This window comes from Gallinula chloropus, assembly GCF_964237585.1.
Source record: "Gallinula chloropus genome assembly, chromosome: 3".
Taxonomy (NCBI): domain Eukaryota; kingdom Metazoa; phylum Chordata; class Aves; order Gruiformes; family Rallidae; genus Gallinula; species Gallinula chloropus.
The window spans coordinates 55,560,726-55,579,393 of record NC_140087.1 but is presented as its reverse complement, the minus strand read 5'-3'; the positions used below and the strand labels follow the sequence as shown (position 1 = coordinate 55,579,393).

Sequence of the window (18,668 nt, the reverse complement as noted above, 5' to 3'; positions counted from 1 at the left end):
TAAGAATGGCCATTCTTGATCAAACTAAGGGCTTGTCTGTCTTCAGCGAGGCGTCTGGTGGGTGCATAGAGAAAAGCATGTAGAAACATGACAGTAGGATGATCCTACCCCTCCTATGTCATCCTTGCTTCTGTCAGCTGAGTGGTTCAGAGGCTTTTGGAGCCAGAGGCTGCATTAGGTTGTGTTTAATGCCCCTGATGGGCCTGTCATCTGTGAATTTATCTAATCCCTTTTTGAACCTATTTATGTGTCTGCTCCAGAACATCCTGTAGCAATGGGTTTTGCACTTTACTTCTGTGTTGTATGAAAAAGCACTTCATTTGCTCTTTTTAAATCCACTGTTCAATTGCTTTATTGGATATTCCCTTACTTCTTTCATTTGAAACAATGCAGACTGCTTTGATTTCCTGATCTTCCTCATGCTATTCATGATTTTATAAAACTATCATCTCTTTTTTCAGCCTCTTTTGCAGGTTGAGAAGTCTACTTACTATCTCCATATATCAAAAGTGTTCAAAAACTTTGATCATTCTTCTTATCTCTGCCATCCCCTTTCCAGCTCTGTGAGATTAGTCTATATCCTGTATCGACCTCTATCCTCCTCTTGCATATTACCTTTAAGGGGAAGAAACTAATGCAAGACTTCAGTGATCAAAGTGTTGGGGGTGGGAATTCCAGTTGCTCAGAGAGCATCCTTGGACTGTCTACCCATCCAGGTCGTGGCTTTCCCCAGCTTTTCATCAGAGCAGATCTGGAATATTTATATGGGCTTGAAAGAGGTAACAGGGTGGGCTGGACTCTGCTGTCCAGTGGCACTCAGATGCTGCCAACACCCCATCAGTCAGTCCTTGGATAAAGGCATTTGCTGTCCTCGGAGCTGTGACTAGGATTCTGGCTGGTTTCCTTCTCCAGGCAAATGTCTGTAAACACACAGACAAACAGGTGTGTGCACTCTGTCATTTAATGAATGCGAGAAACTAAGTACAAATATTAGTTGCAGAACTTCAGTATCTCTGTGCTAACCTACATAATGGTCTCTGTTAATTGGGATGTATTGCTGCTGGTTTTGGTGTTTTGTTTTGTTTTCTTTTGTATTCAAAGTCCAAAATAACCCAGCAGCTGTGTGTGCAGGTAGGCAAATCGGGGTCAATAATGAAAGACTTTGGGGAATGATGACCCTGATTTCGTAAAGCTTGAAGACACATGGATCTCTGAGTAGCTGCTGACAAGCTCTGAAAAAGTGGAGGGGTTATAAACAGCAAGTGAATGGCAAAACATACTGATAAATGACTACATAATACTCACCATTTCTAATTTAGTTTCTCAACCTTGAAATGAGTGGAATGTGTTATTGTTTGTTATAGTACTACTGTTATTTATTGCTTGTCAAATGATAGGACACAGAGATCCCTTTGTGATGCTGTATAAATGTGTACTTGAGGGGCTACATTTGAGACAAAAACTCTTCCTTTTAAAGCAGCTTTAAAAAGGCACGATAATTAGCTGACTAATAAATCTTTAAATATACCTATATCTTCCATAAAGTAGTCAATAGGTTATTACTAAACATAGCAACTTAGAACTTCTTCCACAGATGTGCTTATAAATCTTTATAGTATAGCACATGCACATAGCAAAACTTTTGATAATAAATATTAACTATTAAACCTCGGTAATTATATTGTCAGGGATAGGAAAGAACTGCCTTTTTTTCTTCACAGCTAGTACGAAAGAACTTAAAGGCCAAGCATTTAGCCATGTAGGATTAGAGGACTTTCAGGAGGGCTAGGTAGCAGCTTTTGGCCAGGCTTTGAGACGTGGTGAGCAGCAGCAGCTGAAATCAGCCTTTATGGAGTAAAATGTTAAGTAAGTCCTCAAATCAACCAAAGTTGCTTTCTGCTGAAAATTTTAACTGACCTTCCAGTGTTTCAGTCCCTATTTTTTTGTCAATGAAGGGCATATTATAGAGATATTTATGTCATTTGTTTTACTGGAATATTAATACATGGGAAACCCAATTTTGAGTTTGCAGCAAAGTTAACTGTATATGGATTTTAATTTGCCAGAGTTAATGTTACTGCAATAGATAGACAGATAGATAAATAGATGTTAGCTTGTGGCAGTAACCTGATGTACATCAGGGAATAGAAGCCTTTGCTTACTATCCACATAGATGATAAGAGAAAACCATTTCCACGAGGGAGCTTAGAGTCCAGTATCAAGAATAAGCACTGGTTATTTTCCATTGTTACTGTCCCTAAAATTATGCACGTTACAAGAATGATTTGTGGATTTTTTGCTCTTTTCCTATGCTTATGTAGTAGCAATTTATACATTTACTTTAGCACGAATCACTTTGATTTCATTTTCAGAGGCTAACAGAATTACCAATGACTGTATTGATAATCTAGAGGCTATTTTTATATGCTGAATCTCTTTAAGAGTCTGCTCTGCTTAATATTACAAACATCATACAAAAGTACAGTAATACGGTATTAAGAAAATATAATCAGGTGAGATCTGTGCGTATGTAATTTTTATTTATGCTCTGGGAGTTGTGCACAGACACTGATATGACACAATGCCCATTAGATTTATTTGTAGCAAGAGTTTTATCTCAGTAATAAAATTATAAGGTCGAGAATAAGTGATACTGTCACCTACTTCAGTGTTTTCCCTATATATTTATTTACCTGGTTTTGCTGTCATAGAATTTATTAGAAGGTGAAAATCCAAACAACATATAGCATGTACAGCCTAATGTACTGATTTTATTTCCACCTTTTAATTATCATATTTGACTACATTGTTTACTACTGTTGACAGTGGGATTTAATTCCTTTTACCACTTCCTTTCTTCCCATTTGCCCTTTGGTTTCCTTCATTGTTTTCTTGCACAGTAACCTATTCCAGGGGTGAATTACCACATGCTATCTGAGATCTGGCGATGTTGCACTGCATACAGTTGCTAAAGTTGCATGACTTTTTCCTTTTTTTTTTAAATCTTTATGTGTCCATGCTTTATGACTGTTGACAGTACTCTGCTGAGACTGTTAGGTTTTTGTGAGAGATTTGCTCTTTTCCTCTGTTTCACTAGTTATTCTCTCCTCTAAGAGAGAGAGCGTTGCATCTTCATCCAAATGAGTTGAGGTATACTCACTGTTAGCAGTAGGCATCAGAGTGATGGACAGAAGAACCTAATGAGTTTGTCTCTTTAATGTGTAACTGCAGTGTTTAAGTATACTATGCAATGATTTTAATTGCCTGCAGATAACTAAGTTATCTATATCCCTACTAATGTGAAAGGGAGAAGGAAACCTTAATAGATCTCTCCTGTATAGTAGCTTGACTGTTAACAGATTCTTAGTTCTTCTGTTTCATTAAGAGTGGTACCTTACAGCATTAAAAAGCAGGGAGTTATTCAGGGACTTAATACAGCTGTTTTCTTCTCTAAGCCATATTCCTTGACCACCACTCTTCTGCTGCAAGGAGGGTCATACGGTGCTTTAGAAGGTCTTTCATATTGAAAACTTGTAGTGGTTTAAAAAAATGCCATGAATGCGTAAGCACAGGTTGTTCAGTGTGGTGGTTTCTTGGACTAGCAGAACATTTTTAATAGATTGATTGCCAGAAGGGAGGTGATGTTGCCGTCTCACCCCTCTGCACAGTGCAGTCCAAAGAAGCTCACTCACAAGCCTGTGCATCAAACCCAGAGCTTCTATTTGGGCATTAGCATTGCTTTCCAGATGTTATCCTGTCTTGTGGAAAAGGCTTCAGATACTACAGAATTTACTGTGCACACATGGTAGTTGCTGCAAAAATTATTTGCTTTGATAGTTATTCATCTGCATTTACTTACAAATCTCCATTTGGCTAGTTTCAGCTTCCAACAAAACCTTGGATTTTCTGATACCTTTCCTTTTAGATCAAAGCTCACAATGAAATACGTCTCCATGTAGGTGCTTCCAGGCTGGGGCAAAATAATTTCTTGGCTGCTTCTCAGTTAAACCAAATAAACTGAGCTTCTGAAGCCTCAGATGAAATACGATTTTCTAGCCCTCAGATCACTGGCATAACCTTTTTCTGAGCCTCATCCCATTTTTAGTCTTCTTTTGGAGTTAGAGAACAAGAACTAGAAACATGATTGTAGTAAGTGCCTTGATGCTGTGTACAGGAATAACCACATCTTCCAACTCCGACTCGATTGTGCTTCCGTATATGGATGCTAAGGATTGCTTGACCTCTTGACTGCACTGTTGTTCAGGGACTTCACATTCATGAAGCTATCTTTTATAATACTGTGACGCCCCAGGGTATAACCTCCCATCTTTCTAGTGCAATATATATTCCCTGCTCCTAAGTGATTGATTCTGTATTATGTTGTATTAAAATAAGCTTTGTTCTTCCAAGCCCAGTTAATTAAGGGATACAGAGCAGCATGCGTCGCTGCCCACTGCCTGTTGTTAACCACTCCTTCACATTCAATCTCATTTTTATTTTCTTTAGAGTGTGCCCACTGTCATATTCTTTGTCCCAGCAAAAATTTTGATCAGTCCGTGGATCTTTTGTAAACATAACTACTTGAATCATGAGGGTACTTCCTCTCAGTTAGGGGGCCAGCATCTACAAAAGCAGAAAATGTTTTTATTACCTTTTGTTTGCTCAGATCAGTTACAAGAAAATCAAAGTTAAACATAGAGTAGGGATACAAAATAATAAAGGGCAAAGATAAACCCCCTTGATTATGAATCTTGATCTTCCTTTCCTAGTCCAAGTTTGTACTTGGGGAATTTAGTTGGATGTAGCAGCAGCCATGAGCAGACTTCCCTATAACTGTTGACACAATTGGGCTGCATTTTGGTGACTTCCCCCACACCCCACACACACACTCCCCCCAAAACCCAGTACTGCAGAATGGGACTGCCATTTCAGCATGTTACCATAGATACCTACCACTTGGTCTTGGCAGCAAATTTGTAATTACTGCAAGTGAAGGATCTCTTACTCTGCTGCAAAGTCTTCTCTGACATCACCTGTGCAGTTGCTCTTGTCTCTTTCTGAAGTTGTTTGGATTCCCCAGGAGCATCCAGGCCACATTCATAAAACCTGGTTTTAGGGGTTTTAACGTTCAGCTGTTCACGTTGTGTGCATGCACGTGCCTACTTGTGCGTCCAGTGGATTAATCGCTGGCCATATCAAGCTAATTCAAAATGTCTGGATCTTAGACTTTATGGAAACATTGAAAGCAGAGAAATAAATTTACATTAGTAAATAAGAAATAAATTCAACCATCTTGGCAATTAATACCAAATAAAATGGGTGTTGTGAGGGATGGTGTTAAAAGCCACACTAGCAGCAAGTGATTGCTGAGTCTGGCTTCTAACCTCTGCTTGACCTAATTCCGCTGAATTCCAGTGGTCTGTGAGAGTTCTGTATTCTCTAGGTATAAGAACAGCAGCAGCAGTTACACTACCTGGAACAAGAATGTACAAGGGCTATCAGCTGTCTCGCCTAGGGGCACGAGGTGATCGCCAACCGGGGTTAAGAAAAAGCACTTCCTTCCTGTGAGGCATTACATAATAGTCTGTGTGTATTAGGCATGTTGGGTTCTTTTGTCTGAAGTTTTTTATATAAAGCAGTGCTATAGGAAGATGCCAGCCTGTGAAAAGACTGGCATAAGTGTTATGGCAATTCCCTTTCATTGTGTTTTTAATTCTGTCCGAAAAAACATGAGAGTCGCTGCACGTTTCACCTTGTTAACTCTGCATTGCTTTAACACTGTCCTGCCAGCTCTGTGACGCAAATCGGACTGCAGCTGAGGAATATTGCTAATCCTCTCATCTCCTTGTGGGGAATCAAAGTTGAGCCAAATGAAATGTTTTGTGCTACGGTGTTTTCTTTTATTGCTGCACATACAAAGCAAGTAAAAATGCTGGCTGCCAGGATCTCACTAGAGTGATGCTGGTTCTCCACGTTTATGAGATGCCAATAAAACAGAAGTTATTATTTTTCATCTTGCAGCTTACTCTTCACCAAAGTAAAACTGGAATGGATACATAAAGGACCTGAAGAGGCTCTGGTGACATGCAGACATATGTTGCAGATGTGGCAGATGGTATATAACGTTTTACAGCACAGGTAGGCTTTCTCCACTCTCTGACAAGTTCAGATTTCCTAATGGAGATGCAGTTATCTTCTTTAACTGTCTAGATACTTATTGTGCAAAAAGGGTAATAAACAGTAGTGTTTAAAAAGAAACATAAGTAATATTTCTAACTGTGAATTTTTTTAAAAAGCAAGATTTTAAGAAATTATTTTAAAAGCACCATCGACAGAGAACTAAAACAAAATTTCCAGATTTTAAGACTGAAGAAGAAGCAGTTTGAACCAAGATTTTCTAATCTGAATGTCTAAATACCTCCTTCCATATCCAGAATGCAGGACAGATTATTTTCCCAAGTAACCTGAACCTCCATCAGCTATTGTTCCCAGTGTGCGGTAGTTGGTACCTCCCAAGAATATGTGTGGGTGACACAGTTCTGAACTGAGTAAGCCAAGGAAAGGCACATGGCCAGGACTCTGTCATATGCGGTGGTTGCATGCCTGATGCGTAGCCTGGTGCTATCTGGGCAAGGAAAGAAGTGAAGGATGTAACATCTTTCTCCCTTCCCTTCTCCTAGTAAATCTAGGTTCCCTGTTTGTTCCCTCCCTCTCATCTGCTTCCCCTCCAAAAGGCATAGCTTAGAAAGTGTGGAAGTTACCAAGTTGGGTTTTCTTCCTTTCCCACACCCTTTGGGTATTGTCCCAGCCATGTTACCACTGCACAACTGCCTTGGGAACATTATCCCAGGGCTGTACTTAACTCTCACTTGTAATGTCCATAGAAGCTGTGTTTGATGGGAAGGACAGCATGCTTGATGGCAATGTCATGACAGCACACTGCTGAAGCTTGTATTGTTCCCTGATCTCTGTATGCATTTACATAAGCTTTATAAACACCAGAAGTGTAGGTACAGAATGATGCATGTCTGTATACAAATTGTCCTTGAGGGATTATTAGTAATTCCTTGTTGGTTTAGCTAATGAATAGCCGACCAAACACAAAAATCAAGATACTTACATAGCAGCAGAGAAATGGTCTCTTACAGGCAGGAATTATTGATTTCCTTAGGCCTTAGTCGCTTTAGCTAAGGATTCTATCATGTGCCTCTCACATGAATAATCTTTATACCCATGAGTAGTCCTCATGAAGCTGATCAAATCCATGCTGAACAATTAGGAATTAGTAAGATTTACTTTTGCAAGGGAGGGCTGCAAGCCTGAGACTGAAGAGAGTACACTGGAAAACAGACAAATAAATTTGGCCTGCATGTGGATCCCAAGCTGTGCTTTGGCTGTTACACTAAAAAACCCAAGATGCGATAGCTTTAGAGGCTTTTGATAAGCTTTAGCCATAGAAGCCTGAACAAAACAAATTGCTTTGCTTTTGCTCTTAGGAACTCTAATGTGTATTTTACTGCTATTCCCAGTGGGGCTTTTTTGGCTTTCTCAAAAAAATACTTCATAAAGCATTTTGTATTGGGAAGTACTGCTTGAACAGTAACAAGAATGAACTTGGCACCTGCAGTTTTAAACTGGATTCAGTGACCCAGGAAGCCCCTTATATTAAGCAAATTGCAGCAGTGTCAGCTAACAAATATGTAAAATATTTTGGGATGGGCTTGCAGAGGAACTTAAGGGGAATTCTTATCAGTCAGACTTGAACACGGACATTTTTAGAGCTTCTGGGAAAAAAGTGGCCTGTGTTTACATGAAGTTGAGAACTGCTGGACCCCATACTCTTCGCTAGTTCAATCAGTAGCTAATCCCTCACACCATTAAATTGCGTTTTTCCGACCCAAGTTTCCTAGCTCTGCAGTGTTGCTGTGAGTCTGCTACACTAAAGAATCTCTCAGGGCCCACCATTTTCTACTCAGGAAGCCATTGATACGCGATGTTCAAGTCCCGGTGTTTCTTTCGGCCATTTTGGTGGCCATTTTAGGCACTGCTCACCCTCCCTTTAAAAACATGCGCAGTGGGGTGGCAGCGTGTCCCACTGCCAGCCTTTCCAGTGTCGTATGCAGAAGGCAAATCATCTGGCCGCCGTCCCTTCCGTTGTGCACGGAAGAGCTGTCTTGGCGGAAGGCCTTGCACTGCGGCTTTGAAGGAGAGGTTCATTTTCGCCCTCCCCCAGCACAGCAGATAAAGCCTTTGAAAGTGTCTGGTTCACACAACGCAGCCTGCTTGGCTTTCAGGCTGGGAATTTTGTTTCTTCTCACAGTTAAAAGGCCATGCTGCTGATGCATTTTTGTTAACTGAGGCCACTTCATCAGCCCTTCTCTGAATGCCGCTCTCCTGTGGTCAGCTTTTACTGTGGCCAAGCTTGTGCTGTCCACCAATCTCCTCACCTGCCCTTTGTATAGGACTATAGCGTAGAAGCCAGCGTTCAGCTGTGCACCTAAACAGTGACTTTGTGGTGATGGCTGCTGCATCAAAGCAGCGCTTACCTCATGGGAGTAATATTTTCAAGTGCAGCTGCATGTTCCTGCATATGCTGTGCACCAGCAAGATGGAAATGCCCCTACAGTTCCAGCAGCAGCCCACAGTCAAGGCAGAATCACAGAATCATAGAATGTGTTACATTGGAAGGGACTTTTAAAGGTCATCTAGTCTAACCCCCCTGCAGTAAGCAGGGACATCTTCACTAGATCAGGTCACTCGGAGCCCCATCACCTTGAATGTCTCCAGGCATGGGGCCTCCACTACCTCTCTGTGCAATCTGTTCCAGTGATCTGCCAGCCTCACATTGAAGAATTTTTTCCTAATATCCAACCTAAATCTACCCTTTTCTAGTTTAAAACCATTACCTCTTGTCCTACTGCTACACGCCCTTGTGAACAGTTCTTTCCCAGCTTTCTTATAGGCACCTTTCAGGTACTGAAAGGCCGCTATAAGGTTCCCGCAGAGCTTTCTCTTCTCCGAGCTGAACAAGCCCAACTCTTCAGCCTGTCTTTGTAGAATAGGTACTCCAGCCATTTGATAATTTTTGTGGCCCTCCTCTGGACGTGCTCCAACAGGTCCATGTCCTTTTGTGTTGACAGTTCAAAAACTGGATGCAGTACTCCAGGTGAGGTTTCACCAGAGCAGAGTAGAGGGACAGAATCACCTCTCTCAATCTGCTGGCCACACTTCCTTTGATGCAGTCCAGGATGTGGTTGGCCTTCTGGGCTGCAGATGCACAGTGGTGGCTCACGTCCAGCTTTTCATCCTTGAGTACCCCCAAGTCCTTTTCCTGAGGGCTGCTTTCCAGCACATCATCTCCTAACCTGTATGGATAACAGGGATTTTCCCCACCCTGCACTTGGCTTTGTTGAACCTCATGAGGTTCACCTGGGCCCACTTCTCCAGCCTGTCCAGATCCTTCTGGATGACATCCCATCCCTCTGGAACGTTAACGGTAAGGACATTTGGGCTAATCCTGGCTAGGCAAGACAGAGGCATGGGACAGAGCATGCAGTTTTCCCTTCTATCTGTACCATAGCATAGTTTCAGATGAGTTCTGTGTGGAAACCAGTATGAATGACAGGGAGGTTCAGTCAAGGGCAGAGATTTCTGCAGTCATATGCCCAAGAATTCAAGGTCCATTAGCAGAAACGGTAAGGTTTGGTCCTAAAGCCCAAGCAAAAGGTTAATTAGCTATTGTAAATATGGTAACCACTATGATAAACAACAGTAAGTGGCTTTCAGTCCTAGATTGTTAGCTGGGAAGCACAAGACCTGATTTATCTTTTGCTACTGTTTTCTGTGATAACAGAATAATCATGTTTAAAACCAAATAGCAGTCCCAAGCTAATTCTTCTGCTAGATTAATGTAAATTCAATGGAATCCTGTGCAATCCCTCCCAAAGGACTGATCATACCGGAAGATGGGGCATCCACAGCAATCGTGACTCTGTGACAGCTTGCTTCCTGGGAGGGATGTTGTCCAAAGGCTGAGCTGCAGGCTTGGAAGTGTGCCAGAAAAAGTAGCCAGAGCAGTCGCTTTTCCTTTTGATATTTGGCCCTTAATGGATGATGAGAGGAGATATCATCACCATCTGATCCTGGGGGAAAGGCAGACTATGTGGTGACAGGGAGGCTCAGGAGAGCTGTGTTAAGTGCTTCTTTTGTTAGGCGCACGAGGGTTTTTTTAATTATTATTTTTGGAGTTTCCCTTTGGAAGACCTCTCCTGTGAGGACAGAAGTCTTGCAGAAGAGCAGACTAGGTAGCACTGCTTTATCAAAGGGGAAGACTATGTGGTAACTTTTAGCTTCCTCCTCTGTTTGAATACAATGAAGGTGGAAGAGGAGAAAATAATTCCTTTGAAATGATGAAATTAGTGCCTGGGTGGAAATTGGTAATTGGCCTGTTTCAAAAGGATCAGTGTAGCAGACCTGTGAAAAAATTCCTTCTGCAGACAAGCCCAAGGGATGGTCCTTCTTCCTGGGAGTGGGGCTGCTGGTTGACCTCCTCTGGTCTGGCATCTTCCTGCCAACATGTTCCTCATCCAAGAGTTTGCTGCAAAGACTCTCAACAGCCAATTAAACTGATACCACTGTGTGCCTCTAAGCCCTTGCCCAGCACTGTGTCTCTGGGCTACCTCTCCACTGGCAGGGTGCAGGTGTTAGAGCAGCACATGCAGGAAGCTGACTGCCTGCAACTGGAAAGCTGAAGTTTCATACCACTGGTAGTTCATGAGACTGTTGCCTGCTTCAAGGGGAATATTGTTTCTCTGCTGAAAGGTAACACAGTTTTGTTTCTTCACAGTGGCTCTGAGAAAGGAAGTAGTGTGACTGAAACACCGGTGATCAAAAAGCATAACGGGCTGCATCTCACGCTTCCAGATGCCCATGATACAGATTCTGGTGAGGAATCAAAACTTGTGCTTTCCCATCCTAAATGCACGCTTTTGTGAGAGAGGAGAGTTTTGGTGAGCTGGGGGAACTGGGGCTGCATGTGTACACATTGCTGGGACGGCGGTCAGGAAGTCCAGATCTGTCTCCAGGGCCATCTCTGCTGCAGAACGTGTTGCTCTCATTTGTTGGACCTTGGCTTTCCCTTGCATAAAACAAAGATACAGGTTTGTGCTTGCTTTTACAAGGGTCTCGTAGACAAGCATGAAAGGCATCACTATACTTCTGCAAGAACTGTGTTACTCTGTTCTCTTTTTTTTTTTTCTTCTTCACCCACCTCCTCACCCCACACACCCCCCCAGATTTCATCCTTTTTATATATCCTGATCAAGCCAGCTATTATTGTAATTTTGGAAAGCTGAGTGAGTCTGTCAATTCCTATTAGAAGGTGATTTGGTTTGGGATTTGTACATAAACCTTGTGATACTTTATTATATGGTAAATACACATTCACTGTAACATAAAATCAGATGGAAATAACTGAGACATCAAAGCTAATCTTGGCAGGAAAGGGAAAGGAGGTTTTCAGAGAGTGCTGCTGACTTGTGATTTTATCATAAGTCTCATGATAGTTGGGTCTTTCCTTTAAAACTCTCTCAAAATCAGATGATTATGTGAGAAACTTGAGTTTTAATTTGTTTTTCTTTTTTTAGGGAAGCAACTTTCTACCCTTGTGTATGTAAAAAAAAACTTGCAAAAATAAACCTCACAGACTCAGAAATTGGGCCAGAAGAATATAAGAGCTTATTTTTTAAACCTAACACTGAAACAAGCCCTGTGCTTTCAGGGTAGGGCATTAGAGTTTGTCTGAATCTTAATCTTGAACATTGCAAATTGGTATAAACAGAAGTCAGGTGCTCAGCACATGGGGCTGAGATGGAGAATGAATTCTTATGTGTCAAGTACATGATTTGTGTTAAATTATGTGTGTTTAACCCCCATTTACACCCACCAATGGTTAAAAAGCATTGCAAGGGTAGGTCTTGAGCATGCAAACATTCAAACATCAAAACATTATACAGCGTGTCTGGTCTTTTTGTTTGTGGCTTTAAACTGTTAGGGTCTATATTTATGACACTTCAATCTTACTGAATCTATACACACATATTTATGCAATTTCTAACCTTTTTATTCCATTTCCCTTTTACTACCTTTTGCTGAGATGAATCTCTGTGTTTTGTATAGGTCCTCGTTCTCTTTGTTTAGATTAGTGTTCTGTAGTCTCCAGTTTAATTAAAGAGAACAGGCCAAATTCAGCACAGATCCATGAAGAGGATATACTAAATGAATATATGCTGTTTGGCATGTGACACATTTTCTGGAAAAAGGAGTGGCTGTGACATGAAAGCTTCCTGGTAATAGCAAATCATTTATGATAGCCATCACTCTGATAATTGTGAAGATCTGTGGAATATCCCCTAGCATTCCTGATGCTGGACAGTAAAATGGACTTTCAGCTTCAGTGAATACATGAGCATGGCTTGGAAAACAGTGTAGGTAGGTTGCAGAATCCATCAGCCACTAGGCATTACTGGAAATAGCAATAAAACACACACACACAAAAATTTTCCACAGTGCTTCTGTTATCCATCCAATTCCACTCTGCTGCTGAAACAGCTGAGTCCCTTACAGTGGGACTTAGCCTGGGACTGAGCCCTGTCCCCTCAGATCTAGCTGGTGCTTAATGGGATGTAAAAGACACTCTGGGTGTGGATCCCATGCTCTTGTGGAGATCTCTTGCGTTGCTTTCTAACTGCCTGGTGAAAGGAGTGTGGCCAGGTTTTGGGCTACACCCGCTTCACAGCATGGTTTGAGATTTTGAGACCGAATTGGCACCAGCACAGCTTGTAATACCTTGCTGTGCTGAGGTGCCAGCCTTTTAAGACCTCGCTCCTGCCTCCTGCTCGCTCCTCTGCTGCAGACCTAAGTCCCTCCACCAGAGGCACAGCAAAGCCCCGGTGCTTGGTTTCTGTGAGGTGCCCTTCCCTCAGAACGCACCTGGGTTGGGTACCTGTTCCAACCTGCTCTGAGCCCAGCTCTAGCAGCCAGCATGCAAGGAAGCAGCTGCAGTTCAGCAGAAGGTGCTGTATGCCATGGTACTGCCTGCCAGAAAGAGCAAATTAATGTAAAGTACAAGCTTCAAACCAGCTTTTCATGCACTTAAAGTGATTTATACTGAATGCAGCTTGGTTTTAGCCAAGAAATGTATTTCTCCTCCACTTCAAGAATCTAGGTCCCCATGCTAACATGGCTGCATTTACAATAGCCATAAGGATGGTACTCATACTGAATTCACACCGTGTCCTCGGCACAGGGCTGGTGCTGGCTGTTTCCAGCAAGGGTCTGTGGCTCATTGCTCTGCAGGCTCTAGGTGCTGCTCTTCTCCATCTGCAGCAAGGAGGCAGCTGGGTCTACTGTCCCAGTTGGGAGCCTCTTTAAAGACAGCAGAAGGTGAGATTGGAGGATAGAGCTCTAGCCCCTCTCATCTCTGTGCCTCCAGCTGAGGCTGGCTGCTTTGAAGGAGGGAGGAGGTCTGAATTTTTTTGTTATTTTTATTTTTTTCCCATCACTCTGGAACAGGCTCTGGTTTCCATCCTGAAATCCCCCGGGAGCATGCGGCAGTATTGCTGTAATGCACGAGCACTCTGTGATCTCTGGGCTCATCACTGAAGGGGGAGATTACTGCGGCCGGGTTTGACACTGGCCTCTCCCTCAGCTGCACCACAATGAGATTATTTGCTGTGCCAGAATTTGAGGTTTGCTGCCAGGAAGATTAATTCCTCTTTATTTTCTTCATCTTCTCCTAACTGAAGCAGTGTTCCTAACTAAATTCACTGATATCAGTCAGCTGCCTCGCTGTTTCATTCTTTTTCTGATTTAGTCTTATCTTATAATGCTCTTGCCTGAAGTGATTTAGGCTAGGGAATTCTGTGTTTCTTATAAGCCTAGTAAATCTACTGAGGTACATTTCTATTTTGATAGCAGTTTTTCATAGATGCAAAATATTAAACTTGGTTCTTCTTGGTCTTATAACAACCTTAGAATGGTGCTTCAAAATTATTTAGATATATTTTGTATGGCTTATATGCAAAGCTCATCATGACAAAACCAATTTTGTTATTTTTATGATTTCTTTCCAAAATGTGTGGAGGGCTTTATTGTAAAATGTGAAGTTTATATTCTGTCTAGTGGAGCTGTTAAAAAGAGAAGGAGACTGCACTAAAATAACAAATTGATGTGATATCTTCTTATGCCAACATTTGCATGTATTTTGAGGCATGACATTAAAGTTCTGTGAGACAGGTTTTGTGGGTTTTTTTTAGCATATGACAATCTACATTTCTTTAGGAAGAGAGATTTTATAGTGAGACATTCAGAGACATCTTTTGGATGTTGCTTGAAGTTTTTCTGGCTCCACCTGACACCCTGAGGTCAGAGTGATGGCAGTGTGATACATACCTACCTCCTCCCTTGGGAGATGGTGTGTTAAGTTTTCTGGCCTCAGTAGTCCTCAGCCCACCCCAGGCTCTCACTGTATTGCTTGCAAGAGGTTCAGATCTGGGGCTGAGCCTGTTTCCGGTCCAAAAGGGTGAGGCTGGCAAAGACCTCTTAGGGAGTGTACTTGGGCAGACAAGTCTTGAGGAGCATTCCTGTGAGCAGTCCAGCAGAGGTGGGTAAGAACAGTGGCAGCAAACACATGGGTATAGGCTGGGGTGGAGAGCACCTTAGCATCTGGCTAAGGGTATGTTTAAAACATGGAACGTATCTGTGTCTGAGGCTGGGCAGCGATGGGAAGGTATCAGCTGGTCTCTACCCAGTGTGGTTTGCTTCCTTGTGTAGGCTGGAATGGAAAAGAAAATAAATATCGAAGGACTGGAATGCCAAAGGCTGTTAAACACGAAGACCCTCTACTGTAAACTGCTAAATAACTTGGGTTCCCTTTTTATGGCTGTGCTCACAGCACTGGGCAAGATCAGTCTCAAATCACAGGCTTTCCCCTCTTGGCAACTACCTGGCTACTGAACAGAAGGAGAAGAGTAGCAGCTCACTCGCACGCCTGGCCGTGCAGCTAGCTCGTAGTGATATTCCTGTAAAGCATGCTTTGTGAGGGAAGGATGTTCTAGTAGATCCTAAGTGGTTGTCCAGCCTCACAGCAGCGTGTGAACCTCTCTAAAATGCAGAAAGGTGCCTTAGAGTGACACAGTCTCCTTGGATTGAGTCACAAGAAAAAGAGGATTTCCCCGAGCTCTGTGAGGATGTGAACACCAGCCCATCTGCCCAGCCCAAGCAGTCAGACCAGCATCACGTGTGGGTGCCTGCAAGAAACACAGCTCAAGAAAGCCTCTCTTAAAGAGAGCAGTAATGCTGGAAGTTGCTTTCAAAGCGTACTAACACGATGAGGAGTGCTACTGTGAGAATCTGGTTAGGCTGACTGCAAAATGCCCAAAACCCATGTAGTTTTTCCCAGGTTTGCCCATCTAGAAGGCAGGAGGTCTACCCTAGATTAAAAGTGTTCTTGGTAACATCTCTGGCCATTCATGTGGCTGTTTTCTTGCTGCCTCTGCACTGCAAAAAAGCTGTTGGTGTTTGGGTGGCTGGGGGTGAGTGCTTGGTTGTGTTTTTCCTGCATTAAACAACCCTTCTCTGACTTGAATTCCTGGGATTTTCGATGAAATTTCTCCCAGGTGGAGGGATGGGGGGAGAGGAGTGTGAGTGGGCAGGGCCGGGGGAGGAATCCCGTGCAGTGAAATAGATTGAAGATGGATCTGTTAAATAAACTGCTAAATATAATAAATTCTCTGTGCAGAGCAGAATGGCTTTTACCATACCATTAAAGCTGTAATTGCTACATTACTGCACTGTCATCTCTTGGAACATTAGATCAGGAATGTCTTTGAAAATATGTAGGAATTCAAGAAATGCATCTAGGAAGAGCACATTTGCATTTTCCAAGGGAGCCGTGGGAGGCGCCTGTGCTGCAGGGCGGCTTTGAACTTCTCCTGCTGAAAATGAATGGCATTAGTGAGCGGTGAGGTAATAGGACAGATAATCTCCCATAGCGGTTTTAGGCTCGAGCTGCGCTTGTGGCCTCTCCCTCGCCATGGCACTCTGAGACACGTAGGAAAAAGCTGCGGGATGTCTCCTGCCCGGTGCAGAACAGGTAACAAAGGAGCCTGGGGTGGGAATGTGCCTCCCCTCCTTCCTGGAAGAAGGCTGGGTCCAGACCTAGCATTAGAGAGAGGAGCACCAGCCAGAGAACCCCAGCCAGAGGACCGTGCTGCTATGTCTGCCTGCACCCTGGCCCCAGGTGATGGTCTGCTAGCGGGGAGCTGTGGTTTGGCAGCCTCTCTGCAGCATGCTCCAGCTGGAGGAGCACACTGTCCGCCTCAGAGACACTACTCTGGGGCACGCACCCCATGACAGAGTTTTTGCCCTTCTGTCCCTTCTCTTGCCTAAAGCCATCCAAGCTACTCTGAATACCTGTTCCTAAGCTCTGCTGCTCCCTCAGGGTGACTGATGAGAGAAAGTGGGATTTTAACTCTGGTCTACAAGGTCGGACTGTAAGGACAGATTGAAGGTGATGCTGATCAGCACAAGTGCTTTGGTTGCAGCAGCTCTTCAAAGAAATTTATCAACCTTCAAGTCACATTAAAGCTATGTATATTAAAAACTTATTTCCCAAACCCTTATTAAACCAACTCTGAAATCTCATTTTGTGGCTGCTTATTTTGTTACCATCCTTTTTGGTATCCCTCTGAGAGGGCAGCTCACCAGTACAATCCCCCTTGCTGTACTGAAGAGCATGGCCTCTGCCCATGCACTGGGAGTAGCTTTTGATGTGATGTTTTGTCCCAGAGATGTGGGCGCCAAGTACTTTATTCTTGCGCAAATGTTACAGCGCACACTAAAGGTTAATATAGTCAAAGCACTGAGCTCTCTGCTCCCCAAGGTTACATGAAAAACCACACTGTCTCTAAGCCAGTAGGACAGTATTGATGTCGCTTGAAATGGGTGTGCTGCGTGCGTGGTGCCAAGCTGCTCCGTAACGCCGTGCAAAGACAGTGCATCAGTGGGCCGTGTTTTGTAGCCGCATGCTGACAGTTTGCTTATAAAACGAGTTGCTAATAAGGATTTGTGGGAAATATTTGATGGTAGAGTTACGCCTTCCAAATGAGCAAAATATGGTTGCTTCCTTGATGAATGCTAAGCAGACCTTTATATAATGACTGTCTGTCTCTTGATTTGCTTGTTGGAGCTGCAGCCCTTGGGTAATTTAGTGGTGGGTTGTTTTTTTTTTCAGTAAATTAGCCTTTTCTAATATATGGTTCTCCAGTTGCTCACACCAGAATTCAGTGGAGCTCTTATTACATAAAGCTGATGCAGTGAGTGATCAGACCTACTGTCTTAATTAGTCAAATAAAGATCCCAAAGTAGTATAAAATGGTTTATTGTTCTTGTTTGTTTGGTCCATAGGATCACAGCGAGCCTCTTCCCTTGCTGCATCAAGACTGGAACAGGCCATGTCCGAGATAACTATGCAGAGCAGTGCAATGAAGCAAGGACCAATGCAGCTGTGGACAGCTCTTGAACAAATTTGGCTCCAAGCTGGTAAGGCCTGGACACCGCCTGGAGTTCATTTTTTCCCTCCAGTGGTGAATGAGATAACATAAATATTAATGGAGCGGTTGAAATTAATAGTTGAAAATCACCTTGTTCAAGCAGAAAATCTGCCTATCTATCCCAGCCAGGTACCATTTATTTGATTTGATATTTTAAAACAAACCAACCAGCCCCTCCCTCCCCCCGCTCCCCCCAAATCCAACCTGGAGTAGTTCAATTTTCCAGTTCACCTCTGTTTTCCCATAACACTCAGAAAACTTCAGTCATCCCTAAAATATGCTTTTAAAAAGCAGAGGGTAGGTAGTTGTTCATTAACAAATGGTAGTTGGTAGGGACAATTATTTTCCTTCCACTTTTCCTAGTGCTTCCCGGTAATAACACTAGGCAAACCCTGAATTAAATGCTATTTAGACCGGGAGCTTTCCAATCCTTGCTGAGGTCTAAGTGAAGATTATTAAAAAGAGCAAGCCCTCCATTCATTTTATCCTTGCCTGTTTGAATCTCCCAAGGACTTGTAGGTTGCATGTCAGTTTGAGACACTCATGCAGAGATCCTACTGCAGAGCACATAAAGGGAAAGGAACAGTGAGTAGGAGCTCTACCCAGAGGCGATCTCCAAACTCATGAAAAGGTTTTATGTAGGACACTCAGTGAGGAAGGCAGTTGTACAGCACGTTCTACCATTTGCGATCCAGGACTGCTAGGAAAAGTTCTTGCCCTGCAATTTTGCTCTTAAGAGACAGCTGTTCTTCCACAACTGGGCCCACAGTTGTGCGCCTGAAATTACATTTGAGTGCTGTGATTGCTTCTTGGATGTCTCTGCTACCATTTGCAATGGGGAAAAAAAAGCAGACCCCACTGGAACCTTGCTGATAATTTGCTCTTCTGTATGCAGGAGTACCTTTCAAATTCTCATTTAGCTAATCTGTACAATTGACAATTCTCACATAAAACGTGGCAGTCTCACCCTACTTCTCAGCAAAGATTTTTATAGCCATTTTTGTGGGCCATTTCCTACCAATTAGACTTCAGTTCTGGTACAAAAATATATGACAT

The 18,668-nt window shown here is 42.9% G+C and overlaps 1 protein-coding gene across 1 annotated transcript in view; it reads left to right on the top strand.

Annotated features, from left to right (window-relative positions):
- TTC7A (tetratricopeptide repeat domain 7A) overlaps positions 1-18,668 on the top strand; it is a gene marked incomplete at its 5' end in the record, with an annotated part of 172,351 nt that overhangs the window by 109,989 nt on the left and 43,694 nt on the right. Inside the window, 3 exons of the mRNA XM_084262154.1 lie at positions 6,022-6,138; positions 10,847-10,944; positions 17,467-17,601. Coding sequence (XP_084118280.1) covers positions 6,022-6,138; positions 10,847-10,944; positions 17,467-17,601 — 350 coding nt within the window. The remainder of the gene's footprint in view (positions 1-6,021; positions 6,139-10,846; positions 10,945-17,466; positions 17,602-18,668) is intronic.